Below are 22,958 nucleotides of genomic sequence, written 5' to 3' on the forward strand. Positions count from 1 at the left end.
TGGAGACCATCCATCTTCTCTGTCTAAAATGTGCACCTGGTGGTCCTCAAACGAGTGTCCTCTGTCCTTCAGATGTAAGTAGACTGCAGAGTCTTGACCTGAGGAGTTGGCCCTTCTGTGTTGAGCCATGCGTTTGTGTAGTGGTTGTTTAGTCTCCCCAATATACAGGTCTGTGCATTCCTCACTGCATTGGACCGCATAAACTAGATTGCTTTTCTTGTGTTTGGGTGTGCGGTCTTTGGGGTGTACCAGCATCTGTCTTAGTGTGTTCTTGGGTTTAAAAAACACAGGGATGTTATGTTTGTTGAAAATCCTCCTGAGTTTCTCTGATACTCCAGACACGTATGGAATCACAATGGAATAAATTAAGTGTGTAATAAGGTGACTTCCTCTGACTTCATGTGTTCTATGCAGCATCTTAAGTTAAGAAAACTTTCAACAATATTAACATCAGCGTAGGTGTTGATTCTTGTTTACTGTTTTCTTCTCTTATAACGCGGATTTGCTGTGATTTTTTTTTTCTCTCGCTTCCGGGTTTCCCCTGGGGCGAGTTCAGAGCCGACAAAACGTGGCGAGACGGTGGTTCCCTGAACACCCTGTTGTTTACGCAAGCGCACAGCATGTTCCTGCCTTTGGTAACACCTGTACCCAAACAGAAGAAAACGTTGCAAAGAAACATGTCGTTCAATCCGAAAACGTTGTAAAACGTTGCAACTTGAACTCGCCCCACCTAAAACCCCGTGTTTCACGTCACAACGCTATGAACTGTGGGTAATTGGCACACAGTGTTGAGTTCCTGTATCAGCCTGAAGATCTCCGAGACCAGAATCCAGACTCAGTCCAGGACAACACGGTCCACCAGTCACAGCGGAGACCTGCAGGACAACATAGAACCAGAACCCGGACCACAGGAGCCAAACAGCAGCCTCGTGCTCTGATAGCACCGATGTTCAGGTCAGTGTTCATGACTTCATCACGAGACTAAAGACACGAGGAAGAGTCTCGAGGGTCCGTGTATCATCCGTTCATTCTGTTGTTAGAGATCAGAGCCTGAAAACCCGCTCCAGGGTTTGTGTTGACGTGGTTTGATTTCCAAAGTGTCTCCGTGATTCCTGTTTTCATCTTAGAGAGGAAGCTGAAAGAAAAACTCCGGAGCGTTTCTCTTTTCTTTGTTCTGTGGGTTTTCCTGCGGGGCGCATGCGCGGTGCAGCGCGTGTTGTGTCGGGAGCGCGCAGCAGAAACAATGCTGGTGAAAAGTGAAACAGAGTCATTATATTTCCTCGTGTGTTGGTGAGTTTATCACAGTGACAAACAGTCTGCCTGTCTGCAGGTTTCAGCTCTGAATAGTATTTGTGGAGTTCAGAGTCAGTCTGGAGTTTAGTTTTCCTCCACTGGTGCTCAGCTTTTCAACACGTCCTGTTTTTAGCCATGTGTCAAGTTCCTCCACGGTGTATTTCACTTCTTGTCATCACTAGTTCTATAAATGTGCAACGTTTCCTAAGTCAGTCGTGCAAGGGTTGCCACATTCAATACAGAAAAATAAGGGACGTCAGCCGCACCGGGGGCCACACCCCTCGGGGGCCCTCAACCACAGGCCTGATGGTGTGCCAGTGGTGGTATAACATAACTTGAAACACATTTTCAGGAGCGCATTAAGATTGATACCAGTGGACATTATAATAAGCGATCTGCTATTGAAATCAGTGTGAACAGTGTCACAACTCAACAGACATGTTGTCTGAATACACAGCTGTGACAATAAAAAAACGTAGGCCAACAATGACGGTAAGACCACAAAAAATAAATAGATGTGAACTGTATTTTATTAACTTATTAAATCAACATGTCCATAACTTATAAACTGACTAAAACAAATGCGTTGATAAGATTTGACTGGAAACATGAACATCAGTGGCCATGTGTGCATGTTAGGCCTACTTCCTTTTTATAAATGTTTTCTTGTCAGAAGTAAAGCACTCGTGCAGCACTGAGTTGCTGTTTGTCTTTCAAACAGCTGCAGTGAAACTTTGAACAGGACTCCTCATGAGCTCCACAGAGCACCTGTTCCTGCTGTCACTTTGTTGGTCATTCTGGAAAACATCCACCATTGTTTCCCTGAGCAAGAGGCCCATTGTTGCTCAAGAGGCCTCTGACATACAGTGAGGCCAGAAAGTATTTAGTCAGCCACTGATTGTGCAAGTTCTCCTGCTTAGAAAGATGAGAAGGGGAAAATAAATCCAGGAAATCACATTGTAGGATTTTTAAAGAATTTATTTGTAAATTATGATTATAAAATATGTATTTTGTCACCCACAAACAAGCAAGATTTCTGTCTCTCACAGACTTCTTTAAGAAGCTCTTCTGTCCTCCGCTCGTTACCTGTATTAATGGCACCTGTTTGAACTCGTTATCTGTATAAAAGACACCTGTCCACAGCCTCAAACAGTCAGGCTCCAAAGGGACGCCAGGCGTGTCCCCCTGCTTAAGCCAGTACATGTCCAGGCCCCTCTGAAGTTTGCCAGAGAGCAAACACACCGCTCGGGCAACGAAGGAGTGGCTCTGTAAAAAGCATTTCAAGGTCCTGGAGTGGCTTAGCCGGTCTCCAGACCTCAACCCCATAGAAAATTTGTGGAGGGAGTTGAAAGCCCCAAAACATCACTGCTCTAGAGGAGATCTGCAAGGAGGAAAGGGCCAAAATACCAGCTACAGTTTGTGCAATCCTGCTGAAGACTTACAGGAAACGTTTGACCTCTGTCATTGCCAACAAAGGTTATGTTACAGAGTATTGAGCTGAACTGTTGTTATTGACCAAATACTTATTTTCCACCATAATTTACAAATAAAATCTTTAAAAATCCTACAATGTGATTTTTCTTTCTCATTTTGTCTCTTAGTTGAAATGTACCTATAATGAAAATTACAGACCTCATCTTTCTAAGTAGGAGAACCTGCACAATCAGTGGCTGAAATACTTTTTGACCCCACTGTATATAGCAATTGTAAATCACTTTGGATAAGAAGAGTCGGCTAAATGTAATATAATGTAAGAACCACTGGATGCTGCGATGAGGCTGTTGATGGACAGGATGAGAAATTGCTAATGAATTTGAGTAATTGAAAAGGGTGGTGTGAAAATAGATTTTGGCTAAAATATTTGTTGTTGTTTGCAGTAATACCATCCAAACGATGAAACCACACTTACATAACCTATTTAGACATAATAAATTTAGATTGGTCAGTAAATATATTGTATTTATTTATTTATATTCAACTTGTTGTTAATTCTATAGTATTGACGGATGCAATTCTATAGATTGGTGAAGCATAACAGTTAAATTCTTCACATAGGCACTATAATTTGATGATTGTGTATTAATTAGCCTATAACTCTCTGATCTCTTATTAAATTAATGCTTATGAGTCTGACTGTATACCTCAACCTTAAAAACAAATCACACCATAATGTAGGGATGTGATTCATTTACATTGGAACAACATTTCTTAACAAATAGGCAGCACATGAAATCCAGCGTGATGAATCAGAAAATTAGTACGTTTTATTAAGTCTCTGCCTCTGCATGCTGTCACACGTCTGACCGGCCTCCGTGCTCCACACAGAACGCTGGCCGACAAACTGCAGTTTAGCTCGATACTCATCAAGAAGGTTATTTGATGTCTGCCACTCTCCTCGTCGTCGGTACCTTTGCGTCCGCTTTCGTTGCAGAGGTGACGCCAAGAGACCCGCCTTACCTGAGTCGGATTGGCCATGAACCTGACTGTATTAATGAATCCAACAACGGCAGCGAGCGAGTATTAACCAGTCGTGGGTAGAAAAGAGTCTTCACAGAATGCAGGTGGGATGATTTGCATGGGATGCTGCATTAAAGACAACACGGAAAAACGGGACAAAGCGCTATTTAGTTATCAAATACGGGATGGTTAAATAATAAGTTAAATAAATTTATTATTATTATTGCCATAATCAAGCAGCCCTAGTTGCCAAATAAGGCAGTGGGTTTAATGATTGACCTGAATATCTTGAGTCAAGTCAGTAATTTGTAGTTTGGTGTTTATTGATCTCTTGATGCCATAAAAAGACCCTTTTTGCTCTCATTCACAGCCAAGCTCAAAGTTTCTCACCTGTTAAAAAATGGTTTGACACACACTTCAGTAGCTTGTCTGGAAAATTATCTCGTTGGTTTTGGGTTGGTTGACTGTCAGGCTCCAGGTTGTCCAGTTTGTGCGACGCTCCACTCAGTATACAGTGTATATACTGTATACAGTGACAGTGTGTTGGAGACTTTTTAATGACCCATCAGCTTCTCGGTTTTCTGAGTTTTATAGTGACTTTAAGCTCATTGTTTATCCGTCGGCTGCATGTTTACTGTTCTGGTTCGCTCTCATAGCGTAGAATAAAAGGAAACACAGTAAAAAGCTGCAGTCAGGGCTCCTACAGTGTGGAAATGTAAGGAATTAGATTTTCAGCGCCCTCGGGCCCTGCGAACTCTGAAGAAGACAGCGCTCCACGAGAAAATGGCGGGCGCTCGATTTAGGGTAACCATGGTAACGGCTTTTGTGCGTTACACAGTTGTAGCCTATTTAAGTGACGTGAAAATTATAGGCTGCATAACTTTACCTGATAGACCTTCATCTAGTTTTGCGGGGAAGTTCCTGTTGATGTCGTGATAACTATTTAGATTCTGGAAATTCAAACGGCGACCATCAGTTTCTCTTTCAATGATTTGTGCTCCGTGTCGCGTCCAAAAAGTTCAAGACCATTCAACTCCGTCGGCAGGTGTGTGTGTGTGAGGCGAGCACAACCGCAACAGTTTCTCGGGAATGGACCCGCTTGTCGCTGCACCTTGCTGTTTATGTTGCTCCCTGATAAAAGAAATATGTTTCTGCTGATACCTGAAAACAGATTTAAATATGTCAACCTGTTGCTCAGAAGGTGCCTGTTATGTCCGTGGCTCTCGACTCTAACTTGTTTTAACAAGCCAGATTAAAGGTAATGCCCTGCCAGTGGCAAATAGCTTTGGTTTAATATTTGATTACATTAATGTTTAAGTTGAGATTTACAAGAAATGCCGATATTAAAGTGAAAAAGACCCGATTTATGAGCCGATATTTAGATTTTGAAAATGATTTGGATAGTAGACCCCTTTCCTGTATAAATTACACTTAGAACAGGCTGATATTGAAAGCGGTACTATATGTGGGCTATAAAACCTTTTTCCTACATGGATTATGTTAGTAAAATTACAGTCTCAACAACTTCACATGTAAACAATTGCACGTCAATAAATATGTTACTGGAAGGTGCAACTTTTTCAGCCATCTGTAAACACAGTGAGAGAGAATACGCATGTTTATTTTACCTTACACGTAATCTGCTGTAATAACTACTTTCAATTTAGCATATTCACATCTAGTTAACGATACAACAAATCCACGGCTCGGTCCAGCAGTGGACTCAGGGCCCCGTTTCAGAAAACGGGTTCAAGAAACTCTGAGTGTAAACCTGAACTCTGAGCTGTCAAACTCAGAGTTTCTGGTTTCAGAACCGGTGTTTAAAATGAGTTCAGTCAACTCTGCGTACGTTGAGCCTGATGGAAGCGCGTGCGTGGGGATGAAAAAAAGCCTCATCAATGGAGCTCCGATACTACGAGTCACTATGGCAACGGGTAAATAAATAAAGGCAGAGCCTCCATTTTAATCGGATGGAGCGAGAAATATGAATGCTGCCAACGTGGACTATGATGGGCTATAAAACGCAGGAGTGGAGGAAGGAGTCAATACTTTAACAATATTACATTTTATTCAGCGTTGCTCATTCATCATTTACCAGACTGGAGTTTCCTTAATGAATGAAAAAGTGCTGGGATTCACCTGCAGCCTGTTATTCATTTTAAAAAGCTACAGGCCTGTTTATGCAGCTGGAACCTGACGGGACTAAATGCCGGTGGCAATAACTGAAGATAAAAATATTAATCGAACAGATTAGACACAGTTTAGGCTCCTGATGGACCTGTGATTGTAAAGTGACAGTCAGACTCAGCAGGTCTATTAATGACTTTTTTGCAGTGGAAAATGTGTCTAGGTTCAAACTGACTGTGAAGTTTTAGATGTCTAATCTTGCTCATTTTGTATTTTATGAAATGCTGTCAAAATACATTCAAGCTATCAAAAGATAATCTAAAACTGTTGTTTCAGCTGCACCACAGTCATCCTCAACAATCATATTCACATCATATCCAGCTGATAACTACGATAGGAATGTTCAATCTGTGCGACTACAATATGAAAGGTTACTGTTCATTGATCAGTTTTATACAGATCAGTTTAAACAGTAGCCTATACTGCAGCACTCTAACGCATGGTAAGTGTTTTTGTGCAACTGTTGCCAACCTGACAGCTGCCTTAATGTCCACAGAGTCACTGAGTTATAAAGGACAGTGCAGCTTATAGATTTTATTCTGTGCTGAGGATAAATTTACGATGTCCAAAGATAACTCTCTGTCCTTACATCGATGACCGGTTGATCATAAAAGAGGTCATGTTCAAGAAGATCGTGTGTTAAAAAACAAAAACTTACAGCCTATTTAACCGTGATTTTGATGTTTCTGAAGACGTAATTGCGTTCCAGTCTTTGATATCGACAGTATGTATGAGGAAATGTCAGACGGCCGCTTCAGGCTCCGCAGGAGGAGTCAGAGAGCGTTTGTTGAAGTAAACCTCCTCCCAAGCAGGTCAGGTTCACAGCGCAAGTTACAAACCTAGAGTTTATCTGATCTCGCTCTCTGAAACCGAGTTTCCCTCATCTCGGGCTCAACTAACTCAGAGTTTGAACCTCAGAGGGCTGTGGTGCGATTATAAAATGATTATCAAATCTTCAAATCCCTTTTTATTTATTTATTTATTTTTATGTGATTTCTGGATAATTACTAAGGATTTGCACATTAAAATCCAAAACAAAATGTATCCTAATCCCTATCCCCTCCCTAATTTACTTCATGAATTTCAGCTCCTTTATGGTCACCACCGTCCTTCTCTCACCTCTACTGAGCAAAGAATGCACATCTTATTCTCTTACATTTACTTCTGGCATCTGTGCTCCCTTTACTCATCTTCTATTCACTCCTTTCTTCTAAATGTTCCATTTCACCTGCTTTCACATTTTAATTTCTTCTGGAGTCCCTGGATCTTGCAGTTAATCCTGCTGCTGTCCCTTGCTGTGATGTCTGTCCTTCTTCTCCCCTTGCTGACTCATCTGTGTGATAAAATACCACAAACAGTCAGATCAGCTAACATTCGTTAGTGAGCAGTGATGAGGTGATGAAGCATTTTGAAGCTTTGGGGCTTTAAGCTGAGCACAGTTGCATCTGGTGGCGTGTAAAACCTTTAGACTGAGGCCGAAACGCCACCGTAACTCGCTGATACCAATAATTTTAGTCTCAAGCGTGCAATAAAAGAGGGTTAACTCTAACCTGACAGTTGATATTTATGAGATTCAGACATGTGATGTGATTGGACAGTGATATTCATTAAACTAGCCTTTAGTTACATTAGTACAGGAGCAAAATTAACTTTTCTGCCATATTAAATTATTTTACAGTAGATGCACCTATAGGCTACTTGGAATATTTGTCATCAGGAGGAAACATCCTCATACTTTTTCTCATGTCTTCATCACCTTATTTCTCAATTACTCTCTCTTCTTGTTCCACTAATGTGCTGAGATCAGCTGTAAAACGCCCTGAGATGATCATTTGAAGCACAATGTATTGAAACTGTGCGCTTCACAGGAGAGAAACAAGCCTCGGAATCAGCCGAACATCTCTAAAAGCGACTAACATCTAACTAGCCAGCAATCCAGTCACTGAACTCAGTGTTAGAGCTGTGGACTCACAAACCTCAAACACTTGTCTGACGCTGCTTCTCTCTATGAACGGCCGGTAAGGTTTACCTCTCTGCATAAAAAAACTTTGTCTATAACATCAGCTGGTTAGCTAGCTATAGCCTATTTAACTGATGTATCTAAAGAAGTAATTGCTTTGATATCGACAGTCTGAATGAGGAAATATCAGACAGCCGCTTCAGGCTCCGCAGGAGGAGTCGGAGAGAAACTCAGCGTTAGTTGATGTAAACCTCCTCCCAAGCAGGTTGGGTTCACAGCGTAAGTTGGCGGGTTACAGACCTAGAGTTTATCTGATCTCGCTCTCTGAAACCGAAAACCCAGAGTTTCTCTTATCTTGGGCTCAACTTACTCAGTTTTCACTAAACCCGCTTTCTGACACAGGCCTCAGAAATAGTAGGCATTCTTCCTTTTATAAATGTTTTCTCATTAGAAGTACATTACTCGTGCAGCACTGAAAAGCTATTCAGTAATAATAATAATGCACCCCATTATTATTGTTATTATAATTATATTCCATGTTCGGTTAATACATGTAGTCGAAGTTGCAGGCATGATAATTCAATGATAACTTGACCAAAAAAGTCATGTGACACACAAATTTAGTTGTAGGCCCTTCTGACTGTCGGGCATTGTCACTATATATGACACAGAAACATCTCTTGTTTTTAAATAAGACCTGATGAATCTTTTCTTAAACCTGCCATGTGTAGCACTGTTTAAACCTACAGTCCTGCTCACCATTATTGGTACCCCTTCATTTTTTGCATAACCTCTATCTATATCTTCAGAAATAAATAGAAATGTACCAAATTTATATCATCAGGATCTTTTAATTGGAGATCCAATGTAATTTTGTTTTTCAATTTACATATTGTAATTTCAATGAAGAAAAAGCAGCAATAATATCTGGTTGCACACCCGTTGGCAGTGATGACAGCCTCCAGACGTTTCTTGTAGCCATCTGTGAGCTTCTTGCTCTTCTCAGCTGGTGTTTTCTCCCACTCTCTTTGCAAATTGTTCAAGCTCTTGAACGTTTGCAGGTTTCTTTTCCCCAATGGCAGATTTCAGCTCATACAAAAGATCGGATTGAGATTAGGTCTCATTGCTGGCAATTTTTTCCTTTTCAACCGTTCCTGCATGCTTTTGGATGTGTGCTTTGGGTCTTTGTCTTGCTGGAGGACCCAAGATCTTCGACTCAAACCAAGTTTTCTTACACTGGGTAGGACATTTCCCTCTAAATCTCTTGATAATTGTCCGATTTAATGATTCCTGTGATATGGTCAAGGCCTACAATACCAGATGCAGCAAAGCAGCCCCACAGCATTATGGATCCTCCACCATGCTCAGCTGTTGGTAGGGTGTTCTTTTCCTTGTAGGCTTTATTGCGCCGTCTGTAAACAAACTGTTGGTGTGCACTGCCAAAAAGCTCTTTCTGTATCATCTGTCCACAGAACATTATCCCAGAAGGATTGTGATTTGTTCAGGTACTCTTTGGTAGTCGTTTCTTTTTATGTTTTTTCCTCAGCAATGGTGTTTTCCTTGGCCTTCGCCCATGAAGCCCTGTTTGGTTTAGTGTGCGGTGTATGGTATTTGTTGAAACAATGACCCCAGATTTTTCCACGTTGGCCTTCAGGTCTTTGGATGTTTGACAAGGTGTTTTGTCCACCATTCGAACCAACCTTTGCAGACTTCTCATCGATATATATTTTTTTTATTCCCCTTACGGCCAGGGAGGTTGACAGTTCCATGCTTGGCAAACTTCTTAATAACATTACGCACTGTTGAAACAGGGATATCAAGGTCTTTGCAGATGGCCTCATACCCTTTGGAGGTCTTGTGTTTGCTAATTATCGCATTTATAATGTCCTCCGACAGCTCCTTTTGTCTTCACCATTGTGACAAAGGAACAGGCATAACAGATGGCTTTTTATAACACCAAAGTCATCATTCATTGGCTAATTCATGTCACATTTGCACAGACAATTTATCACAGGGGAATCTCATTTGTGATTTACCACAGGTGAGTCACAATGTGTTTCCATACTGATTTACAGCAAAAGGTGCCAATACCTTTTAGCTTTAGCTACCTTTAGCAAGCTTTAAGATTTTCTATTTTTTCCTCCCACTGTTTGTTTTAAATTGTTTATCATTTGCTCTTTTGTATCAAACACGAGTTCTTAATAGATCAGAATTGTTTCACTTGATTAATTTTTATCAGAAGATATTCCACATTATGTACTTAAACTTCATGGGTGCTAATAATGGTGAGCAGGACTGTACTTGGCAATAAAGCTGATTCTGATGAAAAACAATAACTCTATTATATCTACTATGTTTGAAGTCAAACAGGAAAATATACCACCTGTGCTACTGAGCAGTGCAAGAGCCAGTCGACACTGATGAACTTAGTGCTGAATAAAAAAGACTGATAAATTGGTTATGATTGACCAAATCTTTAATAACAGCCAAACAAGAGCCAAACAGTTGATAGCATCATTTTCTCAACCAGTTTCTTTGAGTGATCTAAACATGTAATGATAGAAAAGACTGTCTGAGTGTCTTTTTGGAAAAGAGAAGGATCTGTCTTTCTTTTTTTAAACTCGTATATCTGCTGTTATAAACACAGATGCCGACTTAAATACAATCACGTCAAATCGGCCGATAATGCCGGCTGGACAATAAATCAGTAGGGCTCTAATTTAAACCTATTTGCGTCCAGTAGTATTGGTCTGGACTAATGGATAGATTTGCCTCCCACTTTAAGAATGTGAGAAAGATAGTACTATCTATTTTCAACAATAACATGTTTATCTTAATACCTTTTGGGTGCAAGAGTTTAATAAAGTCTGTCATCATTGGAGGTAAATCTAAGTCCATTTTGTTATACTTAAATCTTGCCTGAATTATGCATTTGAACGGTTGATATTCAAGAACGTTATTGCTAGTTCTGTATTGTGCAATTAGATCTCTCCCATGAGTTATATGGGCACTATTTAACCTGCAAAGCACCTAGCTTGTTTTAAGTGTGCTAAATAAATAAAATTATATTTATGAGCAATGTCGTCCATCACACAAGGTCATACTCTATTGATTTAAGTAGAGGCGTGTAGTTTAGCCATGACAGTTCTGACAGCTTGGAGTAAATTATGACACCCAGATATTTAATCTTTTTTTTTTTTTCATCGGCAGCAGTGAAACAGTGCTGGACTTGATCCTTGAGGGCAATAGCACCCCATCAAATTACATCTACAGAGCTTGTTTTTGCCATTTACGGCCTCTGAATATGTGTCTGACAATATTTTAGAAAAGATCCCTATAGCGGTAGACCTTTTTTATTTTATTTTTTATTTTTTTGAAACTTGAACATTGTGGGTTATGTTCTACAGACATGTTCTAAATGGGATTTATTGTAACTACACTGGTCATAAATCGAGTCCACAGCGGTGTTGTCATGGAACCAGGTTTACACTGGTCTCATTAGTGTTAGCCGCATTGATGGTGCTAGATAACTCGCTCCACCATGACATCTCTCTTACTGTCTTTCTTTCTCTCGCTGTCTGTTGCTATAGAAACGGAGAGGAAGAGAGGGACTCAAACGTCGCCACCAGGGAGAAACCATACTGCTGTGACGAGTGTGGGAAACATTTCACTAGATTAGATATTTTGAAAGTCCACCAACGTATTCACACTGGACAGAGACCATACCGCTGTGACCTGTGTGGGAAAGCTTTCAATATATCAAGTAACTTAAAAACACACAGTCGTGTTCACACTGGAGAGAAACCGTACAGCTGTTACCAGTGTGAGAAAGCTTTCAAAACATCAGGTGACCTATACAGACACAGACGTATTCACACTGGAGAGAAACCGTACAGATGTGACCAGTGTGGGAAAGCTTTCAATACATCAAGTGACCTTGAAAGACACAGACGTATTCACACTGGAGAGAAACCATTCAGATGTGACCAGTGTGGGAACGCTTTCAATACATCAAGTGACCTGGAAAGACACAGACGCGTTCACACTGGAGAGAAACCATACAGCTGTGACCAATGTGGGAAAGCTTTCACTAGAGGAGGAGATCTAAAAAGCCACTATCGAGTACACTCTGGAGAGAAGCCATACAGCTGCGACCAGTGTGGGAAAGCTTTCACTAAATCCGACATGTTAAAAGTTCACCAACGTATTCACACTGGAGAGAAACCGTACAGCTGTGACCAATGTGGGAAAGCTTTCACTAAAGCAGGTAACCTAGAAAGACACAGACGTATTCACACTGGAGGAAAACCGTACTGGTGTGAACAATGTGGGAAAACCTTTTCTCAGAGTGGTCACCTTAAATGTCACCAACGTAGCTGTGTAGTTATATTCTGAGCTTCTCTACAAACCGAGGGATAGACAACAGCAGGGGCGTTGCTACACATAAAGCTCTACTAGGGCACATGCCCCCCCGATATAATTTTTTTGAAAGCGTATGGAATGAGTTAGTGTGTGCTTAACCAACTTCCCTTGCCCATTATTATTGGCACTGATATGACTTTGACGACACATAAGCACACATACCTACGTCACCCCCACAGCCGGTCCTGACCTCCTTGAGGCCCTAAGCAAAATTCTGCCATGCAGCCCTCCTACCTGACGTGTGAGCCACGTAAACAATTTGCCATTGTTGCACCGTCACACCTGACTCCACAGTGCTCTAACTACAATCCTCCCCCCTTTAAAACAGTCTGTCTCTTCTTGTGCCCTTAAGGATAGTCACTCTTCATCCTCTAATCAATGTTGTAAATACTCACTTTTGCCTTTTGATGAGTTATTCTGCAATGTTTTAACAATGTGCTGTTTCACATTAACCAAGACATTTATTTTGAAAGTACTATTGCCTATGTACTATGACTAACTTGACAGGACAATGCAGATGTTTTGTTGCTAACAGTTCTTGACCATTTTACTGGGGCACATCACATGACACGTGCCCCAGTAAAATTTATACTCTATATTCTGAGCAGCATGTATGTTGCTATGAATGCTTCTACACACTGACCTGCCCCTCCTCTCCCAAAAGCCTGTATTTTGTGCAGCGTTGTCTCCCAAAGTGATAAAAAAGCAGCACAGATCCCTTCCCATTGAATGAGACTGAAATTGGAAATGCACCGCTAGTGGTCACATACAATGAGCCATCAAGAAGACCCTTCAGCTGAGACTTTCTACAGCCTTCTTCAGATAATGGAACAGGCTTAGTTATTATGACAAGACCTCAGAACGACACTGAGTCACTTGCATGTGAGACCAGAGACAGTGGTTACCATCTCCAACTGTATACATCCACCTGTTATCATGTGACTGTGTTGGACTAGCGTCATGTGATGACAACTGAGGAAGTTCGCTTTACTTAGGAAAGCCATGGGATGTGGTCAAAAGCTCCAACACAAGAATGTGAGGGTTGTGTTTAGACCCAAGGTCATAAATGAACCCCCACGCTTGCTGAAATATTGTTTCTGTGTGCTTCAAACACATTTTCCTGTTACTGTGTTGTAGTTAAACATATTTCCCTATTTTCATATTTACATGTATATTTTTGTTTTCTATTACTGAATGTGGTTGGGTTCAAATTGAAAGCAAAGCCAGATCTAGTCAATGAAAAGAGACAAGTTGGCTCCAACTGAGGTGAAGACATGTCAGCTCAAGATAGAAATGTTTTATCTTAATTTAAAGATTATCTTTGATTATTCAAGAAATGTTTATAATTCACTTTAAGTGAGATTATTTTGTCTTGTGTTTTCTTGTGAGAATAGAGTTTCCACTGTGGCTCAAAGCTCAAAAGCTTTTCTCGTAGACTCCACAACTATTCTCTAGCATTAAATGTCTTATCTGTTTCTCTGGGTCAGCCTCTTATTGCCCTTGGGTGTATGAGCTCTTTCCTTTCAGCTGAATCACACTGTCATTCTTACTTTTAATAAATATCACAAAGACAACTATTTCTTGTAACCTTTTTATTTGTTCATTTCATCAGACATCTGTTCTGCTGTCTGTATTGGAGAGATTAAAACATTTGTCTGAGGCACGTCACACTGTTAAACAATGGGACCTGGTTCCATCTGTTCATATCAAATGTTTTGAGATATATATATATATATATAATTATACCTTTCTTATTGAGCCGTGACTCATTCATCTGTAGCTTTAGTAACTAACTGAAACAGTAATCTTTCACATTACATCTGATTTCTTTCTTTTTATCTAAATAGAACCAGGTGTGAAATCCAACATTTACACATTTAGAGAAAAGACTGAAGAGAAATTGGAGATCAGAAACAATCCAGCGGTCATTACTGACATGTACAGTTATGTACATCCACTAACACCCTGTTGGCTTCAGTGGACTATGACTGGTGCCTTTACTGAAAACTGTGTGGACCTGAATCTATTTCGAATCCTGTTTATAACTTTTTAAAGTCTTATTGTGTCACCTGCCAGCTGAAAGCTTCCTGTACCATCTGCCCAATAATCTGTCTGAAATCTAATATATATTCAGCAGGTCTCAGATGAAGCTCTTCCTTTATGGTTGTGATGTTGTTGTAACTAACAACTCTTCCTGTTTCACATGAACACACTCAGAGCTGGATGGAAAACCCTGAGTAAACAGAGCCAGACCTTAAGCAGCTTCACGATACTGGTTATCGAGGATGGCCATTGGACTCAGAGACCAGATCACCCAAAGAGACCCAGACTCATTAAACCAGACAGAATTCAGGCTCTAAATGTGAGGGAGCAATAAAGACAGAGACTTTGTGAAGTGTATGAAGTGTGACAGCAGACTGAGATTAGAGAATGAAAAAGAGGACAGCTATTTGGACCTCAGCTTTCCTGAAGATAGAGAGATAAAGTGGAAATAATAAGAGGAAGAAGAGGAATGCAGACAAAGTCCAGAGTTTTTAGGATTCTTTTCTGATTTGGATGCAACACACATGGAATCATTCCCATTTGCTGAATCATCATGAAGACGATCAGAGCCTCTGCTGCTGCTGCTGTCATTCCCGTTTCCACTTCTTTCCACTTTTACTGTCCATCAGATCAGCCGACCGGTCAACAAGCAGACTGTTTGTCCTGGATTGACGGAGGAGCTTGTGGATCTCTGGGTCACCGGCTGGAGGACGAAGGAAGCAGAATGACCCAGAGACAACATATTGGCTTTGAGGACGTCCCAGCAGAGACAGGGAGGGGGAGGGTTACACCATAAATCTTAGACACATCAGACTTTACCCTCTCCTCCGTCATCACACATGGAGAATATATGGCCCCACTCTGCCACGTGGGGGGCGCTGTAACCAAAGTTTTTCTGCCTGGTGAATCCATCAGTCTCACGGCTTTAGATCCATTTTCATGATGCTGAGTCGAGAAATGCTTTCTGTACATTGGAGGTTGTATTTACAGTTTTCCTCCTCAAAGAATATCCATGTTTCTCAAAATGATCCATAACTCATCTCCTCACAACATGTGATGCATTTCAAAATTTATTGGCATGAATGTATAACAACAGGATTGCCAAGCTACATATAAATTACATAAGAACAATTAATGTAATTTCTAGTTATTTTCACACAGAAGTGAAACACACCTGAGCCGGTCTCTTCAGGGCCCCGTTTCTTTTGTGAAAAATCTGTTAAGCCTGCGATGAGGGAAACTCTAGGTTTTCCGTATCTCAGGAACTCTTGCAACTGATGCTGTGAATCTAACCTCATCAGGAGGAGGTTAGGTTCACAGGATAAGTCGGAAAACCGTCAGTTTCTCTCTAACTCCTCGCCTCCTGCAGAGCCTGAGGCGGCTGTCTGACAAACCGTTTCATTTCAGGCTATTAGAGTTTCCCACCTCAGGCTCAATCAACTCAGAGCTCAGGGATAAGCTCAGTTTGTTAAGCCTGCTTTCTGAAACAGGGCCCATGTGATCCAGTAAAACACTGAGTGAGTCTCTGTGGTCAAAGTGCATCACAATGTTATCAAAGTAAGTCAATTCAATATTTTATCTCCATCACAATCTGGTTTTAGACCTAATTTTTTCCACTACTACCGCTCTACCTAAGTTCACAAATGATGTGTTCTCATCCTTTGATAAATTCCAATTCACAGGTGCAATCTTTATTGATCTTACTAAGGCTTTTGATTTTGTTGATCACTATCTTCTTCTTACTTTACAGAGAAAATAATAAATAAATTATAATCTATTTAATTAAATTTCAATTTATAAATATACTGGTATTATTATTATTATTAATACAACTTGTGTTATTTAACTTAGTGGGAGGGGTCGTGTGAGTTGGTGAGCGAGTTTATGTATGAATGAGTTGTGTATGAATGAGTTTTGTATGTGTATCTCTAATGTATGTTATGTAATGTTTTGCTTATGATTTGTCTCTGTAATAAATTCAAACTAGTATTTTCCCAGATGGAAGGCTATAATGTTAATGTGGGACAGATGTTTTCAAAGCGGTGCTGAAGTTGTCTGTTTTCTGCTGGACAGGTAATTAACTTTGTTTGTCAGACTTTAGCAAATGAAAACTGTTGTTTGATAGCTTTAGCTAGAAGCTGGCCATAATCACAGAGAGCCGTGACATGTTTCCCCTGTCAGTGGTGTGAAATATGGATAAATTTCATGGCGCCTACTTATTCTCAAGCCTTTGGTTTGGCTTTGCCGGTTACTCAGCGAGACAATCCGCTGATCAGTAACGTTAATTGGCAATAAAACCAAAACGTTAGCTTAGAGCATGGAAGCATCAGCCAGCTAAACTATTACTGACTGGTAGAAAAACATTTATTGTTAGTTGGATTGGTTTATTCTCCAGCGCTGTGCTTTGGCTTGTGGTGTTTCGTTAGTTGGATTAATTTCATATAGTTACTCTCTCTCTCTCTCCAGCGCTCTGTTTTTGGTTTTGTATGTGTAATATGTACAGTAGTTGGATTGTAATTTCGTGTAGTTCTTCTCCAGCGCTCTGTTTTTGGTTTTGTATGTGTAATATGTACAGTAGTTGGATTGTAATTTCGTGTAGTTCTTCTCCAGCGCTCTGTCATGGCTTTGTTACGTGGACAGAAATGCGTTGTTACCTTCCTGAGACAAACATCTGATGAATATTATTGGTAATGAAACTTTAACAGCAGGGAAGCTCAGATCAGCAGCTAAACTAAACATTTTACTGCCCTGGTGGAAAACATGTATTTCTTTTTACTGCTAATGGTGATATATAACAAGACCGTGTGACCAATAATAAATACTTTAGAAATTTGCATTCAGAAAATGTTATTGGATATTGATGTGCACACGAATACGTAATTTGTACTTTCACCTGCTAAATGCCCATTAAAACCGTTTTACCACAAGCTGAAACTATGGCTGTCAGTACTACTTTGTATTTCTGTTGTATTTCAAAAACCTCAAAAGAGCTTTTGGCAATATTTGCAGATTGCTTATCTAATTAAGCAAAGTGAGAGGAGCCTTGATCCTCACCTGACAATGCCTTTGTAAACTTCATGTATTATGTGGTTTATAATGGACTGTGGTGCAGAAACAGTGAGGCTTACATTGTCCTGGTATCTCTCAGTGGTCATACTTGATGCACTAGATGTGATAGTGTTTGAGAATTTCTTCATTTACTTACTGAATCACCAGAACTCGTTTTAAGGCTGTTTGCAGTCTGGAGAACAGAACAGAGTCTCCAGCTGCTGATACAGTAACGATGGTTTGTGAATCTCTGCGGGACAAAAAGCTTCAACATCTTGGAAACACTGATTCTGCTGCTTAGCAACAGTAACTAAGGGGGCGTAGAGCTCCACGAGTTCCTGCAGCGCTCCTGAATCTGAAGAGCTCCGACAGTCACAGAGGAGACCTGCAGGATCTCAGAGACCAGGACCAAGAGCGGGATGGAGGAGGACAACCAGGACCCGGAGCCCCGGAGCAACAACGTCCCCGGAGGACAAACAGCAGGCTCGAGCTCTGATAGCACCGATGTTCAGGTCAGTGTTCATGAACACAGCTAGCAGCTAACAAGAAGCTAACGTGGCGTTAGCTCGGCCTGGTTCCGACACGTAGCTTCATATTGACTGTAAACAAGATGTAATGTAGCAGGATTCAACAGTGGAGCCATCAGAACCCCGTATCTCTACAGAACCCACACTTAATGTGACGGTCGGAACCGGAGAGGAGGAGGAGGAGGAGGAGGAGGAGGAGGTCACTTGTAGCATGTAGCCTACTGCCTGGGTGTTAGCATGCTAGCTAGTTAGCTCAGACTGGACAAAGCTGAAGTTAACTTCCGGTTCTGCAGTTTTTTTGCTCTGTGAAAGCTGTTAGGTGTTTTAGGTAAACACAGCTTCAGATATGTGAAACCTTTTATTCTGTTGGGACACGGAGCAGCTGGAAAACTAAAACAACAGATCATCAGACTGACTAGATATGAGCACACACGTTTTCTTTCTTTCTACCGTTCTCCCACTGGAGGCCTCAGAGCGCCACCCAGTGAGCCGCAGAGGCAGTGCAGTGATTCACAGAGCTGGTTATTTTTAAATGTAAATGTGCTCAAGAACTTCCATTAATAATAAAATAAAAAAAATCAAATGAAAATGCATAATGTTTGAATCCTCCCATCATCAGATGCTCTGCTGCTGGTACTGGTCATTCACCCCCAGAAACAGAAGCAGCCTGCAAGAGGAAGGCTCACTTTTTCTGCACCACAGTTCATTAAATAAACAAAAGTTTACAAATACATAGTCAGATAAGGATCATGGGTCCTCTCCACTTTGTTCATTTAGATAAGTAATCCTCAAATCTTACCTAAATGTAATATTTGGAAATATAAGTACAAAATAGTTGTTGTAGTAGTACCATAATTTGCAAACGGTGCAAAGTTTTTTTTTATTTTTATGGGCATTTACCCTGTTAATGATTAAATTACAACTTTGGTAACACTGTTAGCAGTAAAAAAAGATAAATTGACTGAACCGTTATTTGTTTTTTTCTTTTTACAAGCCAGGTCTTCAGCAGTGTCGACCGCACTGTGTCTTCCTCCATGTTGTTCAAAGAGTTTGTGACTAGACGGCTGTGTGCAGATGCAGAGGGAGGGGCGGGGCTGCGCAGTGAGGGAGAGAGACGAGCAAACACTGACGAGACTTTATGGAAACATATTAACTCAATATCAAACTAAATCGGTATAAACAGTATTGTCTAATTTTATATCTCTTTTGAAAACAGGGGCATTTACAAGTAATAATAAAAATAATGTCCATAGGGATTAAAAGATGCTCTCAGAGGGTGATTTAATGTAAAACATTAAGATGCAACTTATGTGTTGGGGGTTTGGTGGTCATCCCCTAAGAAAATTTTCATGTTTTCCAATAAAGAAATATGCAATTCCACATAATATTGGAACATTGTTATTAGCACATCTGTGAATAATAAGTAGGAAAATCTAGAGCAGATTTTTAAACTACACCACAAAAGCTAAACTTGCAAAGTAAGTCTTGTGGGTTTGAATAGAAGCAAAGTCAGTAGGCCTATGTAGACTGCGCTTCTTGCACAAGGATTTAATAAATGAAAACAACCCAATGAAATATTATTAGGCCTACACTAGTGGTAAATTAGGCTATATGAAATTGTAATAAAATGGTAACTAAGTAATATTAACAATATACTAACAGTATAATATGGAATTGTACTTTTAACATACCACATATAACTAGGGATGCAACCATTACAGATTTTGTTGGTACGATTGTCAGAGAAATAATCATGGTTTCATGATTATTATGCATTAATTAACAGAAGTAATTACTTAAGTTGATTTTTAATTTTTAATTACATTAACAATTATATTTCTATAATATGTAAGTATTATTAATATAAGAGGAATATTAACTTTTATCCACCAGGGGAAATTGTTATAAAGGAGGGGAATAAACTGAACTGTTACTGTCATCAACTATCATCCATACACATGTTTTAATTTAAAAGAAATTGAGTGCAGTGTTAACTGAAATGCAGTTAATTGGTAGCCTATAGTCTGAAAGTCTATAAGCTCCTGATGTATGTTAGTGTTTTACATCTGGCAACATTTTCTCCGCACAGACAGGAGAAGACAACATGATGTAATGTTAAATGTTCAGTGACTGAAGGTCTTGAGGGGACTACGTTCTTTCTTCCACAAAGGCCCTTTCAGAAAAGAAGCGTTTTGCACTGCGTGGAAGCTGCTCAGACTTAAGTTCTACTACTTTGATTGCTGTGTGCGCGCAAGCTCGCTGTGCAGTGCACTTTACTCGACGCAGCTACAAACCACCCTGGCGCGGCACAAGCCATTGAAAATAATGGGCCTCATAGCGCAGCGAGGCTGTCGGTGCGGTGGATCTGAAAGGTTACACCTGCTTTGTTTGTTTACGTTGCCCTGAAAGCTCGACTCTCACCACTACGGCATTGATTGTAAGTGACACGTTTATATTTATTCCCTACCAACATGCTACATTATTTAATATAATCTAGTAGGCCTACCTTTAATTGGGCGTGCAAAGCTGGGTGGTGATCCTGCAGGTGCTGCATCAAGTTTAATGTAGTTATTCGCTCCTGTAGCAGGAACCTTTTAACGGCAAGTTTTTGAACAGCTGATCAGTCATCTACAGTAACGCCCAGTCAGTCTTGGCGTACCGGAAATACTCCCACACTGGCGACTTCAGCCATTTCTTTGGTGGAAATAAAGCTTGACAGTTTGGTCCCTCTGCCATAGTTTATTTAAATTTCCCTTATTTTCAAATCTCAACGATAACAGTTATGACTCCTCTGTAGCCCACTCTCCCTCTCTCTATTCCTCTCTCTACCCCCTAACGTCCAAACAACCTGCCTGAGCTTTCCAGAACAAAAAGCAGCTACTTCAGAGTATCATTGACTCATGATGCCTGTGCTCCTTCATCTCCTAAATATTTTGGCTGCAGCCTTCTTTGTTGCAGTTTTTATAGTTGAAGTAAATTTATAAAAATGCTGTTTTTTCTGTTTCTGAAAGCTGTATTTGATAAGCTATAAGATGCTCGCAGTAATTAGGCAAAGGCTGCTATGGTTTAAGTCTCTAAGACGGAGGGAGTGGAATTTGTTGCCCATGTTTCCTGGCAATAAAATACAGTCATTTCATGATACTTTTTCATTTGTTCATTTTAATACCTGAGATATATATATTATATATATATATATATATATATATATATATATATATATAAAAATACTACATGATAAATAAAAGGCTTCAAGTAGATCTAGTGTTCGGTATCGGCCCAAAAAATCCTGATCGGAGCACCTGTACTTCCCAGAGTTGTGTAATTACGAGTTCATTACATTTCGTAAGTTCTGAAGCTGCAGCGGCAATAAATTTGCATCGGCGGACTGAACGTACATAGTGGAAACTCTATATTAGTATACTATGTAGCTTACCACTAGGATAACCTTAATTCCAGTTACAGCGGTTTAATGTTTGTGGGCAAGAAAAATGCTCTACATGGTGGTTGAGGAAGTTTCTAATTTGGTAATGCTAAGTGATAACTCGTCAATCAGAACCATTTATTCAGAGGGAGTTTGCTGTAGCACGTCAATTCCTTTTTAATATCCCAAACCATCCAAGGGGTGATTAGTTGGTTTACGAAAAGTGAGTTTATAAAAAGTTTGATGTTTCAATAAGAGGCACCTGATAAGTTAAATAGCCAGCTAGCCAAATACAAACCTGTCTCTCTTGTCTCAGTGCTTTAGCTGCCAAAGACTCATCTCTATATATTTGGTTTATAAAAGGAAGATTTATTGGTGACAATTTGAGACAGATACTTGACACTGTAGATTTCTATAAAAATACTCAACAACCAGGATTACTATTTATAGCAGATTTTGAAAAGGCTTTTGATAAAGTTAGATGGGAGTTTATTAAGAAATGTCTTTGTTATTTTAATTTTGGAGAGAATTTTATCAAATGGTTTGAGACGCTCTATAAACATACCAGCAGTAGAGTTATAAATAATGGGTATTTATCTACTGGATTTCCCCTAACACAAGGGGTTCGTCAGGGGTGTCCATTGTCACCATATTTGTTCCTGATATGTACTGAAATATTAGCAATAAAAATTAGAAAGAATACAGATATCATAGGTTTGAAGCCAAATGGTATAGAGACAAAACTTACAATGTATGCTGATGATGCAACCTTTTTTATTCAACCAAAACAATCTACTTTGGAATCCTTGATTACAGATCTAAATATGTTTTCAAAAATATCAGGTTTGAAACCAAATTTTGAGAAGTGCCATGTATTGAGAATAGGGACTTTAAATGGTACAGATTTCAATTTAAATTGTTCAGCTCCTATTAGATGGACAAATGGCTCTGTAGATATTTTAGGTATTCACATACCAGACAATTTCCAAAATATTGTCAAATACAATTACGATAAAAAAATGCAAAAAGTAGATAGAATTTTACAGCCATGGAGTAGCAGCTCACTTACATTACAAGGAAGGGTCACACTGATTAACTCATTGGTAATCCCCCAATTTGTTTATTTAATAATGACCCTTCCAACTCCTGACAATTCCTTTTTTAAATGCTTTGAACAAAGCATTTTTAAATTTTTATGGAATAGTAAACCAGATAAAATTAAGAGACAATATTTATACAATTCATATAAAATGGTGGATTAAATCTAAAAAATCTCCAAGCAATGAATAGTTCTATAAAAGCTTCTTGGGTTAATAAAATATATAATCACAGAAAATGGCTTACCAGTAAAAGATTGTACACATCCTTTTATTTTTTTGGCTCGGATTTATTTCCTTTTTTTCAATTAAAACCATTACATATCAAAGGAATATTTTGGAATCAATTAAAAGAACTTTCACCTTTTTTTAAAGACGTACTTAAAGCATGGTTGAATTTTCAGTACCATCCTCCTGATACTTTAGATGATATGCAGAATCAGTTACTGTGGATGAATTCTGAAATTACTATAGGAGACCAACCACTTTTGTGGAATATATGT

General features: G+C 39.7%; 2 protein-coding genes across 4 annotated transcripts in view; one reads left to right on the forward strand and one right to left on the reverse strand.

Moving 5' to 3' along the window:
- Positions 1-22,958, reverse strand: part of LOC123980197 (zinc finger protein 239-like) — a 387,571-nt gene that overhangs the window by 125,293 nt on the left and 239,320 nt on the right. The window lies entirely within an intron of this gene.
- Positions 533-13,896, forward strand: LOC123980220 (zinc finger protein 239-like). Its single transcript, XM_046064501.1, has 2 exons — positions 533-954; positions 11,488-13,896. Exons 1-2 carry the CDS (start codon positions 947-949, stop codon positions 12,290-12,292), a joined length of 813 nt encoding a protein of 270 aa, XP_045920457.1. The 5' UTR covers positions 533-946; the 3' UTR covers positions 12,293-13,896.

The sequence above is a fragment of the Micropterus dolomieu genome, linkage group LG12 (assembly GCF_021292245.1).
Source record: "Micropterus dolomieu isolate WLL.071019.BEF.003 ecotype Adirondacks linkage group LG12, ASM2129224v1, whole genome shotgun sequence".
In the NCBI taxonomy this organism is placed as follows: Eukaryota; Metazoa; Chordata; class Actinopteri; order Centrarchiformes; family Centrarchidae; genus Micropterus; species Micropterus dolomieu.